We start from the raw sequence: 14,977 nt of genomic DNA on the forward strand, positions 1-14,977 counted from the left end.
ACCACAACATACCCTGTCTTTAATCAGAGAAATATGAATGTAAATAGTACCTTTCTTTGCTTACTAGGTTGATAGAAATCAAATGCTGATTATAGAAATGGGCACTGTTGGCAGGAGAATAAACTAGTGTTCAGCCTTTTTGGGGTCCCCATCACCAATTGAAAAGCATGTACCATGTGTCCCACTTAACAAGAGTCTGAATTTCAGGGGCGCCTGGATGGCTCAGTCGGTTAAGTGCTGGACTTCGGCTCGGGTCACGATCTCACAGCTCGTGGGTTCGAGCCCCGCATCCGACTCTGTGCTGACAGCTCGGAGCCCGGAGCCTGCTTCAGATTCTGTGTCTCCCTCTCTCTCTCTGCCCCTCCCCTGCTCAGGCTCTGTCCCTCTGTCTCTCAAAAACAAATAAGCATTGGGGCGCCTGGGTGGCGCAGTCGGTTAAGCGTCCGACTTCAGCCAGGTCACGATCTTGCGATCCGTGAGTTCGAGCCCCGCGTCAGGCTCTGGGCTGATGGCTCAGAGCCTGGAGCCTGTTTCCGATTCTGTGTCTCCCTCTCTCTCTGCCCCTCCCCCGTTCATGCTCTGTCTCTCTCTGTCCCAAAAATAAATAAACGTTAAAAAAAAAAATTAAAAAAAACAAAAAACAAATAAGCATTGAAAAAACAAAACGAGTCCGTATTTCCTTATAGCCTTGGAGAAATTGGAAAACCCAAGTACCCTTCAGTAGATGACTGGTTAAATTTCTCACGCAGAGCCAGGCAGTGGAGCGCCAGGAGGTCAGTGAGGAAAATGAAGTAGGTCAGAGGTGCCATCATGGGAGGGTGCCCACACGTCGTTAAGTGGGAGAAACACACACATACGCGGACCGTGTGACTATGGACGTGAACGCACGCATGTGCACGGTGTGATTAGCATAGTAGGAGAAGGTTTGTGAGGGGGTGTGTGCCAAACTCTCGGAAGAGTGGGTTGGGAGGCTGGTCGTGGAGGGCACTTTCCTTTTACGTACTTGCGTGTAACCTGAATTGTTAACAATGGACGTGGATTGATTACAGTTTTATTGTATCTTACTATTATTTTTTAAAGGGTTACTTATTTATTTTGAGAGAGAGAGGGAGAGAGAATGAGTGGGAGAGGGGCAGAGAGAGAGGGAGAGAGAACCCCGAGCAGGCTCCGTGCTGTCGGCACAGAGCCCGACAAGCCTCCGTCTCATGAACTGTGAGATCAGGACCTGAGCCGAAACCAAGAGTCTGACGTTTAACCTGCTACGCCACCCAGGCGCCCCTACGAATTTATAATTATCAAAAGCAATAAAAAGAGAAGCTAGCATTTCAGTGCTTTTATGGATATTTAGGCAGGTAAATTTGATATTATCCCGTTAAACCCAAATTAACTCAAGGGGGCAAAAATAGAATGCCCTGTGTAACTTTGGGTAGCACATGAGGAAACGTTTTCTGGATTTTGTGCCAGGCGCCACGTGAGGTAAGTTTAGAACGCTAAAGGAAATAACTGTTTCCACCCGCCCTTTCCTTTGTCCAGACCGTGGTCCGATGCTCGTAAACACCTTGGTGGATTATTACCTGGAAACCAGTTCTCAGCCGGTATTGCACATCCTGACTACCCTGCAAGAGCCGCACGATAAGGTAACCGCTGGGGCGTCGTGGGGGAGCGCCGAATCCCTTCTCTGCCAGCACGACGGCTTCTGCGCACACCCGCTGTGCCTTCTGAGAGCTTGCCGCCTCGACTTCTCCAGAACACAGATGATCCCATTCCCGCACTGTAACTACACAGGAAAATGATTTGCAGAATTTACGTTTCCCGAGATGTTGACAAAAGAAAGCATATTTCATAGGTTTCCTAAGATGTTGCTGTTCAAGAAAGCCTGTCGTCCCCGTGCTGTAATTGTCCACTGACAGTTTGACCCATGAGGTACCCATGATCCCGTCATGCTGGCAGTAGGGTTTGAGACTCAATCACCGTGGGGAAATCTGTAGTACAGGTGGCTTACGGGGCTGATTGACGAGTCCTGTTTGCCGAGCACCAGGTGCCTGAAGGGCTCCTCCGTGTTTTATTTTTGTGGGTGGCGGATGATGGCGGACCTTGGTAAGTGCTGAGATCCTCAATGCTAGTGGCTTCACTAGGATTCGGAGGCCTTGCCCCCGTGTGCCCTTTCCAGTGTGTCTTGTTTTGTTTTGTTGTTTTTCTGGGCTGAGTTTTAACTTCTCGACCACCTGATTTGTATTTGGGGCCAAACCACGCGGACGGGGCTCCAGCGGCAGTAAGGGGCTACCGCGGGATCCCTCCCAGCTTCAGTGACCCTCCGCAGGCTTGGGGCCAGTGGGTACTGGAAGAAGTGGCTGATTTGCACTTGACGAGAGGGTCCAGGAAGGAGCCTGCTCCCCTTTTTCCTAGACTTGCCAACTGACTGCCTTGTCTCAGGCCAAACACAACCGTATTTCGTTTGCCAGTGTGGTTTTTAAAAATCTTTTGTTTGATCGAGGTCTTGAGGGGCTGGAGTAAACCATCGCTGCCTTGGTTTGCGTGACCTCCATATGGTCACGTGAGGATCTCCTCCCCCTGCCTCCCAGCCTGGCTGAGACGCGCGTCCCCTCTTCTTTTACATCTTCAGCACCTCCTGGACAAAATGAACGACTGTGTGGGCAGAGCCGCCTCGCGGTTGCCCGCCCTGTCGTTGCTGGGCCACGTCATCAGGCTGCAGCCGCCCTGGAAGCACAAGCTGTCTCAAGCACCTCTCTTGCCTTCTTTGCTCAAATGTCTCAAGGTACGATGCGTGCAAGGGTTGGGACGGAACGGCTTTCTGAATGTCATTTCTGCGAGTCTCGGTAACTGTAAAGCAAGCGAGCTAGACTTTGAGAGTTTAGGAACTTTTAGTGGCTGGCTTTCCTGGAACATAAGGTAATCCACAGTTGGTACTCAGTAAGTCCTCCGAGCGTCCCGGTGACGGTCCCGTATCTTCTGTCCAAGCAAATGTGGCAACACTTCAGGTCGGTTCGAGATGACATTATCCCAGCCCTCTTTTTTTTTTTATTTTTATTTTTATTTTTTAACGTTTATTTATTTTTGAGACAGACAGAGCATGAACGGGGGAGGGCCAGAGAGAGAGGGAGACACAGAATCCGAAGCAGGCTCCAGGCTCCGAGCTGTCAGCACAGAGCCCGACGCGGGGCTGGAACTCACAGACCGCGAGATCGTGACCTGAGCCGAAGTCGGACGCCCAACCGACTGAGCCACCCAGGCGCCCCAATCCCAGCCCTCTTTGATTCCATCGTCCGGTCTTCCCTCAGTTAAGCATCTGGATTCTCTTTGGGGGAGCCCTTATTTCTAAACTCTCGTTTAGCGAGTAGAAAAATGGCCAAGCGCTCTTTTTAACCATTTGGGAGTGTGTTTTAGTTGTAGCTGTAATTACAGTTTTGTTGATAGAAGGCCTACTGAATCGCATTCTCCTTTTTGCACTAAATTTAGTGCAATTTGTCCACACAGTGAGTCACAACCTGAATAGAACTCTAGGTTTAGTTTTGACAGTGGCTTGCTGAAATACTCAAGGCTATTTGCTGAATCTGTTCTAATTCCTGGACTTGTTTCCTATCTATAAAATAAGAAAATGTGGTGAATGTTAACTGCCTGTACCTCACAGAGACGTGAAAATATCCAGCAGTATTTGTTTCTGGGTGGCAGTACCTCTGGGTCATCTGATACGACAGATCGATTCTCGTCTCTGCCAACAAGGGTAACTTTCATCACCCCTAGAGGTGGATCCCAAGGAGTCACATTGGTAGGGTATCGTAAAAACAGGCATTGAACGTTAAGAAAAAAATAGGAACGATTTTAAAAACTTAATTTTTTTAAGTGAATGACTTTGGTGAGACTATAACTCCATTTTGAAGCACACAGCTTAGTTCAGATTGTAAAATACTTACCTTTTCCAAATGGTGAACTTTAAAATTACTCCTGGACTGTTAGCCAGGCCCCGCTAGACTATTTTCCTCGACAAAATTAGGGTTAGTCCTTTTTACTGGAACTGGTTACATAGTCTTGATTCAACTACCAGTATTTTCGTTCTTCGTGTTAGATAGATACCCGCCGTGACGAAAGGCTTGGTGCTTAATGTGACAACTAAATCTATTTGAGACTTTATTTCCAGACTCGTAGATTTCCTTTTTTAACGGGAATAATGAATGCCTTAGCCTGCATGGCAGTCTTTTGATCAATATCTCGTTTCTTAAATCTGAATTCTAGTTACTTGGCAAACATCCATGATTTAGTGAGGGGTCAGGTGAGCAGCGGTAGCTATTCTGAGTCGACTCAATCTGTTGGGTGTTGTGTCGAGTGTCTTCAATTGGCCTGAAGTTATAGGACTTGCTGTTTAACTAAAGACGTGGTCAGAGGTCACCGTGTCTTCTTTTATCTGTTGGTCTGTGAGTGCTGCTGTGGAGTTGAGCGATTAAGTAGACTTGGTAGCATAACGCTAATTTTTTCTTAAATTATATTTCTGTTGTAATCCTTTAAACCATAGTGAAATACGTGGGGCACCTGGGTGCCTCAGTCGGTTGAGCGTCCGGCTTCGGCTCGGGTCACGATCTCACGGTTCGTGGGTTCGAGCCCCGCGTCGGGCTCTGTGCTGACAGCTCGGAGCCTGGAGCTGCTTCGGATTCTGTGTCTCCCTCTCTCTCTGCTCCTTCCCCGCTCGTGCTCTCTCTCTGCCTCTGTCAAAAATAAATAAACGTTAAAAAAATTTTTTTAAAAAGTGAACTACTCGACAATATGTAGCGTTTTTGAAATTGATTTTAAAAAGTAAATATTTTTGGATTTGGTTAAATGAACAAAACCAGTAGCATTCCTTTGTTCTGTTAAAAAGCAGCCTGTCATGCTTCTGTCCAAGTGCTGTAAGTACGGCATCCTCAGGCTGGAGGACTTGGGCGTCCTCAGGTCAGGTTGAAGTTCCTCTCCCAGATGGGTTTATCTAGGGGCATCAGACTCAGTACAGTCAAGTCTGATTCAGTATTGTTCCCCCCAAACCTGGAGGATAAGGAAACGAGTCTGTGGTGGGGGGGCTCTAGTTTGTGATCCCCTTAGAATTTAGAGCAGCTTCTTTGTGTGTTGATAGTGCTGATCCGAATGCTGGGCCTGACAGGTGTTTCTTCCTGCTCGACCTTTCCTTCTGCAGGTGGACACCGATGTCATTGTCCTCACAACAGGTGTCTTAGTGTTGATAACCATGCTACCAATGATTCCACAGTCGGGGAAACAGCACCTTCATGATTTCTTTGATATTTTTGGCCGTCTTTCGTCATGGTGCCTGAAGAAACCAGGTAAAGGTGTCCTTACGTGCCTGTCGTTCCCTACCAGGTAGATGCTTTTCTTACCAATTTAACAGGTCATGAGCTGTAAGGGAAGGACAGGTAGAATTTTCTAGCTGGCACGGGTGGTCGTCAGTAACCAGTTGAGGAAATACGTTGGGTGCGTCCACTGTCCGCACGAATAAGAATCAGGACTGTGGGACACCTTCCTTATTTTGCCGGCTTAGAAGGATCAGTTGTCAGAGAAACTGGTAGGATGTAAAACTTCCTAGTTGTCAGTAAACTTCAATCTCATCAAAACACCCTCAATCCATGTCGTGGCAATACAGGACTAAGCTTGTGGAACCTTTTTGTCTTCCTCTGCTGGTCTCTTGTCACAAAACGCAAACCTCTGGTTCTGGGAACCTGTCTCCTGTATGCGGAGGAGGAGGAGGGAAAACGCGGTGTGTCCCGAGTGGGGCGCTCGTTGTGAGCGTGGTGGGATTTTTTTCCCATATTGGCAGGTAGTCCAACTCTATCAAATGATTCCGAAGCTGTGGGCCCGTGATACTTGGGATCTTTTGGCGAGCCCGGCACCAGCTACTCCTGTTGCAAACGTGAAGCATTAAGCCACGTGACACCAGAGGCTGTAGCTTCCTGTAGGGAATTGAGTAACAAGTACAGGACCCGCGTGATGCTGGCTTCTTCAGTAGGCTCTTCTTGGGAGGAAAGGGGTGGTCTGTCCGCTGTTAGGGAGGAGCTTTACAGACGCTGTGGACCTTGGGTTTTCTGCGGGGTGTGCGTGAGACTCGATGAACTAAGTGCTGACTTTCCCCCGCTCTCGGCTCCTTAGGCTGGTTTCTGGATAATAGGTTTTTCGCTCTGTAGTTACAGATCTGCGTAGCTAAGACTACACACCGGTTGCAAAAGGATCTGTCAATTCGTTCGGCCAGTATTTGAGCTCCTGTCACATACCAGGCGCTGAGGGCCGAGGGCCCAGGGCTGAGCGAGACAGTGCCGTTCTCAAGAAACGCTGCTGAACAGGGCAGTGGAGAAGTATCATTACAAATTTTAGGCGGGGGGGGGGCTTCTGGCCGGCTCAGTCGGTAGAGTGTGAGCCTCTCGATCTCGGGGTTGTGAGTCTGAGCCCCATGTGTGGCCTAGAGTTCGCTTAAGGTTTAAAAAGAGGTTTTAAAAAAAAACACAGCAAATTTTAGGGAGAGTGATTATCATGAGAAAGGTCGGTGTTGTGAGAATGTCGGGTGGAGACTGGAGAGGACCGGAGGGGTTGGATCGGTAGGAGCCTTATGGGTCACGCTCGGTAGATTGGAGTGTATCCAAAGGCCAGAGGGAGCCACCGATGGATTTTAGACGGGGGTGTAGGAGGTGCTCGGATTTGCATCTCAGCCCAACACGCTCGCTTGCTATCTTTGGAGCGAGGTGGCAGTAAGTGACCACAGGTCGGGCTGGAAGCCACGTGCTCACGCCTGCTTTGCACTTTGCACACGTCGCCTCGCGTCCGGCTGAGTCTCCTGTCTGCGGTCTCCCGTTTTAGGCCACGTGACGGAAATCTATCTTGTCCATCTCCACGCTAGCGTCTACGCTCTTTTTCATCGCCTCTATGGAATGTACCCTTGCAACTTTGTCTCCTTTCTACGCTCTCACTACAGTATGAAGGAGAACTTGGACACTTTTGAAGAGGTGGTCAGGGTAAGTGAAGACCGCCCATTTGATACTCCGCGTCCCGTGCACGCGGCCCGCGGCTGGGGCTTCCGTGTTCAGAGGTAGACAGATTTTGAGCAGAAGCTCAGCTTCCCCCGCCCAGCCCCAGCCCCAGCCCCAGGCAACCGCTGACGTGCGTTCTGCCTTTGTAGACCGGCCTGTCCCAACGAACGAACGTTTCCCAGAAACGGAAGCACCCCGTACGTGGTGTTCTGGGAGTGGTGTGACGTGTCGGGTCCACCCAGGCTGTGGCGGGCGTCGGGGCCTCGTTCCTTTCTATTGTCAAGTAATATTCCGTTGTGTGGAGATAGCGCAGAGATTGAGCTTTTTGTAATTTGTCACCCCAAACTCTTCTAGCCGATGATGGAGCATGTGCGAATTCACCCGGAATTAGTGACTGGATCCAAGGACCACGAACTGGACCCTCGAAGGTATAGAAATGAAGCCGGCGACTCCGAATTTTGCAGCATCTCCCTGACAGGTTAATCATGTGATCTAGGCGATGTCCTAGATGGAGGTATTATTTGGAAATAGAGGCCCTTCTACTTAGGGAATCACAGTGTTTTGAAGGACTGGTACAGCTAAAACTTTGTATGAGTCTAAAACACATTCCTCGCCGGCAGAGAATAACTCTTTCCGCAGAGTGGAGGCAGGTGCGGTGCGGACAGCTGTCCTACAGAACCCCGGGAAGGCTCCCAGCTCGGTGGTGCCCGTGACCGTGTGAGGCAGGCCATGCGGTGTGTGGTTGAAAACAAGCGGATTGTGGCAAGTGTGGATGTTGAGTTGTTAGACTCCGCCTGCGTGGAAGCAGGCCACTGCCATCCTCCGTGGGACCCTGAGAAGTTTCTGGGTGTGCTCCCTGGAGAAATCGCACCTGGAGGCTTCCTCTTTGAGGGTACCTGGCGTGGGGAAAGGCAGGGCTGAGTCCAGACTGAGAAGGGAAGGGAGTGACGTTCTCTGCGTGGATCTGTGAGAAGCTCAGCTCCTCCCCCAACTTTTCTCTGGCTCACAGCTCCCTCGGCCGAGGCTTGAACCCCTTTTGGGGAAACTGGTCCACAGATGCCGACATCTGGGGATCTCCCACTGCCCGGTCCTCTCACGGCGAACCTCACCCCGCAGGCCCTCTCTCTGCCACTCGGAGCCTCAGTCACCGTACAGCCACTTACTGTGTGTGAGAGATGCTGGCTGTGGAGAGGGAGACGGAGTGTGTGTGTAAAGTTTAACGTATCACGTGAATACCTGTGCGTGCAGCCACCGCCCGGCGTCACAGATGAACATTCCTAGCCGTCTTTCTCCCTGTTCCCTGTCCCACTCGAGGGAGCCCACTGTTCTTGCTTTTATGTGGATTGTTCTTTCTTTTCTTTAGAGTTTGACCACATGTATTGTTGGGCTTTGGAAAGCTGATGAGGAGGCCAGGCCAGGCTAAGGAAAGGGCAGTCTTGTCACCATTAGATGAAGGTGTGCAGGAGACGCGAGGAAGAGCCCAGTGTCTGAGCGTCCACCCGGCTTCCCTCATTGAGAGTTTAGCGGAGCCTCTGGAGGGGAAGCCGGTGGGCAAGGTCATTCCCGAACGAGTCCCGAGAACCCGGGCTCACCGGAGTCCGCGCATCTGGCAAGGCCCGTGGCGAGGCCGGCTCCTGGATGTGCTGCCGGAGCCTGGCAGCTGTGGCTCGGCTCACGGTGGCCCGCCTCCAGGAGCGGGTCAGAGCAGTGTCCTCCTGGGGGGCCTCGGTCAGTGCTGAATCAGGACCGACTGAGCACAGCGCATCCGGGCCGGGCTCGCCTGCACGCTGTGTCCCTCCGTTAAGCAGATAGAGCGGTGGCAGCGGGGACGTGGCCGTCTCTCGCGCCTCGTGCATGGCTTCGTTCTGCCCCTCCCTGCCCTCCCCTGCGTCTCGTGGCTTTTTTCCCCGGTTTGCTCTTGTTTTCATGGAGCTCACCCTCTCGTAGCCTTGAGAGAAAGGAAGCGGCTGCCCGGTGGGATGCACACCTCTAGTCCTCGTCATCCCGCACTCGGAGGGCGTCATTCCATCGCCACCTTGCCGCCAGTGTTGCCGTCGAAATCCAAAGCTGCTCTCACTCCTCGCCGGCTGTGTTGCTGTGTTCTTCTCTGCGGGAGCCTAGAGAGTTCTCCTTGCTCTCACGTTCTGGCACTTCCTGGTCAGAGTCTGTTCTCATTATTCAATCTGGAAACTCTTATCTTTAGGCTCTAGGAAACTCTCGTTCGTTATTTCGTGCTCGATCTCCTTCCCTCGTGTCTGGCTGGCACTGTTGGTATGTGGATCGGGGCCTCAGAGAGTGGTTCTTTGCTTTTCTTTGCTCCCCCGTTTTCTCGTGTCTTGCTCTTTGGCTCCTTCCAAAGGTTTCCTCGTTTTTAGCATTCAGTCCTGTCGCGGCTACATTCCCATTCCTAGCGCCGTGTTTTGAACGTCTGAGAGCTTTTTACGGTTCTCCGAATGCTCCTCTTTACGGTAGCTGTTTTGGGTTTCAGGGCTACAGCCTTTCACGTCTTGGAGAAAGCTGAATGTTGTTTGTTCCCTGTGTAATCCATTGACTCCTGTTCTTTTGAAGTCTTCGAGGCTTTCTGCAAAGATCTGACAGTCTGCCTGCGTCTGGGTAAGGAGCCAGAAAGATCTGTTCACAGGGTGGGGCTCACTGCCTCTGAGCTCCCGCATGTGTCAACCTGAGCATCGCTTGGAAATACTGACGTCAGTATCGAGTTTGCTGGCGGAGTTTTTGTGGAGGAGGGTCTTCTGCTCTCTAGCCTGGGGAGGGGCTGGCTGCCACTGGGGAGAAGAGGCTGGTCGTGGGAGGGGCTGGTGGTCTCGACATCCAGAGTGGACACGCTCACTTAGTTCCCTTGTTTGAGTGGTACTCACACCCTCAACTCTTTCCGGAGTAGCTCAGTCCCGAAACCGTGTCTTATCCTTTCCAGAGAATAGCCCAGATTTCTGCTGCCCAGGAGCGTTGAGTCGGCGAGGGGACCTCGGGACTCTAACTGCCCCTCAAATAGTTTTCACCCTATCGTCCTGATGCTAACTGGCCTGTCTACCTGTGCTCCTCTCCAGTTCCAGAAGGACTTGATGTGTAAAAATTCTTTACCTTTTGAAGGATTCTGCAGTATGAGTCAGGTTGAGTTTTAGCTTTGAGACAGCGGGAGCTTAGGGCTCTGCTTTCATGGATTTGCGGTGTCGGTTACCTCTGGGCCGTCTGCCTTCCAGTTTCAGGAACCTGTCGTGCTGCTCTCTCTTCTCCCATTCTTCTCCTTCTCGTAGGTTTATATTAAGAAGAAATGAATCCCGGGGCGCCTGGGTGGCGCAGTCGGTTAAGCATCCGACTTCAGCCAGGTCACGATCTCGCGGTCCGTGAGTTCGAGCCCCGCGTCAGGCTCTGGGCTGATGGCTCAGAGCCTGGAGCCTGTTTCCGATTCTGTGTCTCCCTCTCTCTCTGCCCCTCCCCCGTTCATGCTCTGTCTCTCTCTGTCCCAAAAATGAATAATAAAAAAAAAAAAAAAAAAAAAAAAAAGAAGAAATGAATCCCTACTGTAGGCTTGGTGGGTTTGGGAGGTTGTACAGTCGGAGGAGTATGTTCAGTCTAGGATATGAACTTGGAAGTCTCCCAGGCCAGTTTAGAGAGCCTTGCTCCCTTCGCATAGGCAGGGGTCATCTGGCTTTTGGAGAAAGCTCTAACCCAGAAGACAAGAGACCAACCTAAAGAGAAAAAGGGACTAGAAAGGAACCGTGATAATACAGAGATGTCGTAGCCACTGAGATGGGGCATTTGAGCACATGGAGAGGTCAGAGTGCCACGGAGGGGAACATTCAGAGACTGAGAAAGAGCGCTTGAAAATGAAAAATGAGAGCTACTACAGTAGATACCTTGACAAAAGTCCTGGAAGATAGAGTTGAGAGTGTCTCAGAAAACGGAATCAAAGAATAGAGAGGAGGAGTATTCTGAGCAGAAAGATACTTAAAATAACCAGTCCGGTAAGTCTGACATCTCATAAAAAAGAGTTTTAAAAAGAGAGGAGAAAACTTTTGTGGGGTAAGAAGTTGTAAAAGACATAGTAGAAGAAAATCTCCAGACGGACACGCATTTCCAGATTGAAGGGGCTCACCCGGCACCCGGCCACAACCAGTGAGAAAGAATGCTCCCAGTCTCAGTGTGGTGAATTCGGGACACCAGGGACAAAACTTTTAGAGAGAGGAAACACCAAAATGCATCATAAGGATAAAGTCGGAATGGTGTTAGCTTCTGAGACTAATTGAGACGAAACGGTTTTCCACTTAGAATTCTAGACCAGCCAAGCTGCCTGTCAAGCGTGATACTTTTAGCTATGCAAGGACTCCGGTTTACCTCCCACCTTCCCCTCCTCAGCTAACTACTGGAGCACGTGTCCCATCAAAAGGAGAGGAGAATCGGGGGAGACACAGGGTCCAGGAAACGAGGGGGCCTGACTTAGGGTCGTGGTCGAGGGAAGTCTTGGGATAACACTGCATTGCAGTGCTAAGAACAACCGGTCTCAACTGACGTGGGAGAGAGAGGGCTCCAGAAGGGAGCTATTTAGAGAGAGGGTAATAATTCTGGCAGATTATTTGCATATCGTTATGTAAAAATTACATTAGGCATTGTTTCAGAGCTGTTAGAGTAAATTTAGGAAGAATTATAATAGATACACAGAAGACTGAGGAAAAGAAACAGAAAAATCCAACCTCCGGGACAAACTAAATCGAACAGAAAGGGAAATCTCGTGTTACGCTCTTCGGCTAACGCGTAGTACTTACATACTCATAATGATTGTCGAAAACCGATTTTGAGAATAAACCAACACATGATACACATCTATTGAGAGCATCGGGGAGGAGGGGAAAGGGTGTAGGGAAGTGGCCTACCTCATCACCTACTGTCATAGGAAGTTAATAGATGATATGTGATCTGTACATCAGGCAATTGAGAGCTCAGAGCATATTTAGAAACACGCAGGCAGGGTACCAGTTTGGCCGACAGAATTGGAAACAGCTGCCAAAAACGCTTGGGGGGCGTGGCATGGGCGGGGCCTTTTAATCCTACGAAGGCTTTTGCAACTACCGTATCTGACTGAAGGTAAGATGCCGTGGAGCACTTCTGTTTCGTGTTCGCCTGCAAAAGAAAAAAAGATGCCACAAAAACTGACACCCAACCGATGAGATTTTACTTCCCGGTTTCAGAGAGATTAAAGTATGGAGAGTCCCTTTAAGAATCGAAGAAAATACTGTGAGTGCACGTATTCGTGGCGACGTCAGACATCTGAACGCATTCCTACTGTGTTACGATTCTCACTTTCTTCTCTCAAATCGACGTTCCTACGTAAGCAGCCTGACCCTTGCTCTCACTCCGTCCCTTTGCCGGTCACGCTGAGAACACACCAGGCGGAGGCTGCTGCCCATACACACAGACACCACGGACAGCGAGCACCCGCGTAGACCAGATGTGTGGCAGTGACCTCGAACGGCTCTCCTCTTAGGGATGCTGCCTACGGCCTGGACTCTTGTTCTGTATTTGAGATCCCATTTTCAGCATCTCAGATTGAAGAACATTCTAGAACAGTTGTGGAGGAGGAGTGGATGTTTTGTTGGGGTAAACCCACGGAGTGCCCTTAGCGCTGGGCTGCTTTTCTGTAAAGTTGGGAACGTGAAAATGAGAGTCTTGCCGGATTACTACTTACTTAGGAACCCGTATAGCGAAATTACGTGGTCTAAAAGGAAGTTTGTACTGGAGCAGGTGGATGCTGCATTCATCGTTAGGGCTTTGTAGAACATTTGGCAAATGTTGAACAGGTGGAAAGGGGAAAGACTATCACTCTTGACTTCAGTTCTTTTAGTTGGAATACTTAGTGTGGTCATATCCATCACTTGGTGGGCATATCTCTGAGTAGTTTTGAATCTCTTCTTCATTTAAGCTCATACCCTGACCATCTTATGTCACTGAATCTTTGGAAACGTGATTTTTCCAATCAGCTTTAGGAAGGTGTAGTTTACATACACTAAGATTCGTCAATTTTGTTAAGTTCTGACAAAAGTCCGGTCACGATAACGAATGTTCCGTCGCCCGCAAGGTTCCTTCGTGTCCTTTGTGGTCGGTGTCCTTCCTGACTCTTGGCAGCCATTGACCTGCGGAAAGCATGCTTTTTCATGATGGTATGATCATTTTTCTTCTCTAGAATATGTCTCTGTGGTTTGACTTTGGGTTATTTCTTCTTTTCTTTCTGCCCCATAAGCTGTGCTGGGTATCGTCCATCCTGATATGTGTCGATTTCTGTAAGCTAAAGCCTAGAGGTGTAGCTGTGGATCACATGACAGGAATCTTTGGACGATCTTAAACACGTTCTCGTGGGCGTTCTCTGGGTTTGAATCTTTCTGTGGAGTCTTTCCGGTCTAGCGATGGATTAGAACTCCCCAGCCTTCGATCAGTGACCTCGAATCGGCCTCTGCTCCCTGGCAGTTTCCAAGTCTCCCTGTTCTTCGATGCCCTCTGTTCGGAGGGAGATTTCCCCCTAGCGACCGCTCTGTGTAGTTTGTTCTCTTTTGAGGCTCTTTCTAGTCTTTTGTTGATGACGTTTTGGTTTCAGATTCGTTTCTGATGATCTGATGTCACCATTTTAAATAGGGAGGCCTTAGGTCTGATTCTTAGCGTGCCAGTACCGTTTACTCTTTGGGCTGGCATACTTCAGCCTCGTCCTTGGCCGGTCCTAGCTCTGTGCCTGGCCCCGAGTTAGCATTCTTAAGCCTTTTGTTGTTTGAGAAAATGGATTGCACCTTGCATTTCTTAACTTGTGTTGCCTTCTCCAGGTGGAAGAGATTAGAAACGCACGATGTTGTGATAGAGTGTGCCAAAATCTCTCTGGACCCCACAGAAGCCTCGTATGAAGACGGCGACTCTGTGTCCCCCCAGGTGTCAGCACACTTTCCTCATCGTGCGGCCGATGTGGCCGCCAGCCCTTACGTCGACACGCAGAATAGCTGTGGTGAGAGTGACTTCGGTTCTTACTGCTCTACAGCTTTGTCTCTGGAGAACACCGTTGATTTTTGTCAACTTCATTGTCTCTTCCCGGAGTAAGGCTTCACTTCAGCTCCTAGGAACGGTTTCCCAAATATTTAAAATTAGAATTCGCCTCCAGTTTCTCCTGATTAATTCCTCTGTCCCATTTAATTTAGAGTCCCACATCCTCGATCTCCTGTATCTCCCACCCGACAGTTTGCCAGCAGACTTGGGAGTGGGTTTTTAACACGTTTCCGAAAAGGAAAAATACTCGGCTTCCAGGCAGGGAGTCTTTCTACATTCATTACAGGCAGTTGTAGTGAGGCCCTGGGGCTGTAGCACTGACCCAGTTCCAGTGAGTCTGGACGACGTAGAATTGGTTTCTGGAAAAGGTGGGCTTATCCATAGGCAGTACCCATTACGGGTATCATCCCGGCTGTGCTTTCTCAAGGCTGTGCTTTCTCCCCGCTGAAGCTTCCTTGGACATCAGCCCTTACTGAACCTTATTTCCAAAGAGCATTTAAAGAGCCGTGCAGATGTTACTTCGTCCCTGGTGCCTTGGGAGTCCCCTTAGTTTTTTTTTAAATGTGAATATCATCTGATGGTTGAAAGTGCCGTAATTTTTTTCTTTTCCAGAATAATCTAAAGTCACACACTAACCTGCTGTGCTCTTGCCCTTTCATTGTAGGGAGTGCTACCTCGACCCCTTATTCCAGCTCTCGGCTGACATTGTTAAATACGCCCGGGCAGCCACCTCAGACTCTGAGTCCCCCATCAACACGGCTGTTGACTGAGCCGCCACAAGTATGGTGTTAAAGAGCGTGCCTGCTCGCTTCTCTCCTTGCCGGGGAAGTTGCCCATTTGGGTCGGGATTTAGCATATGGTTGGGAAAATCTGACACTGCTCATTTTAGGACTTGTTTTCAAGGATGCGAGGTATTAGGGCAG

The 14,977-nt window shown here is 49.7% G+C and overlaps 1 protein-coding gene across 7 annotated transcripts in view; it reads left to right on the plus strand.

Annotated features, from left to right (window-relative positions):
• The window catches only part of TSC1 (TSC complex subunit 1), a 46,070-nt gene that overhangs the window by 17,792 nt on the left and 13,301 nt on the right, over nucleotides 1-14,977 (plus strand). For 6 of the 7 annotated variants that reach the window (XM_047098111.1, XM_047098114.1, XM_047098115.1 and 3 more), the window contains 7 exons: nucleotides 1,534-1,637; nucleotides 2,624-2,776; nucleotides 5,180-5,324; nucleotides 6,847-7,001; nucleotides 7,371-7,444; nucleotides 13,841-14,016; nucleotides 14,719-14,834. In XM_047098111.1, the coding sequence (XP_046954067.1) occupies nucleotides 1,534-1,637; nucleotides 2,624-2,776; nucleotides 5,180-5,324; nucleotides 6,847-7,001; nucleotides 7,371-7,444; nucleotides 13,841-14,016; nucleotides 14,719-14,834 (923 nt within the window). Of the gene's footprint in view, nucleotides 1-1,533; nucleotides 1,638-2,623; nucleotides 2,777-3,232; nucleotides 3,299-5,179; nucleotides 5,325-6,846; nucleotides 7,002-7,370; nucleotides 7,445-13,840; nucleotides 14,017-14,718; nucleotides 14,835-14,977 lie in introns of those variants that run through there. The other variant, XM_047098116.1, reaches the window with a different exon arrangement.

This window comes from Lynx rufus, unplaced genomic scaffold (genome assembly GCF_022079265.1).
Source record: "Lynx rufus isolate CCGP_SWC_20201006 ecotype Redwood Valley unplaced genomic scaffold, mLynRuf1.p SCAF_44, whole genome shotgun sequence".
NCBI classification, from domain to species: domain Eukaryota; kingdom Metazoa; phylum Chordata; class Mammalia; order Carnivora; family Felidae; genus Lynx; species Lynx rufus.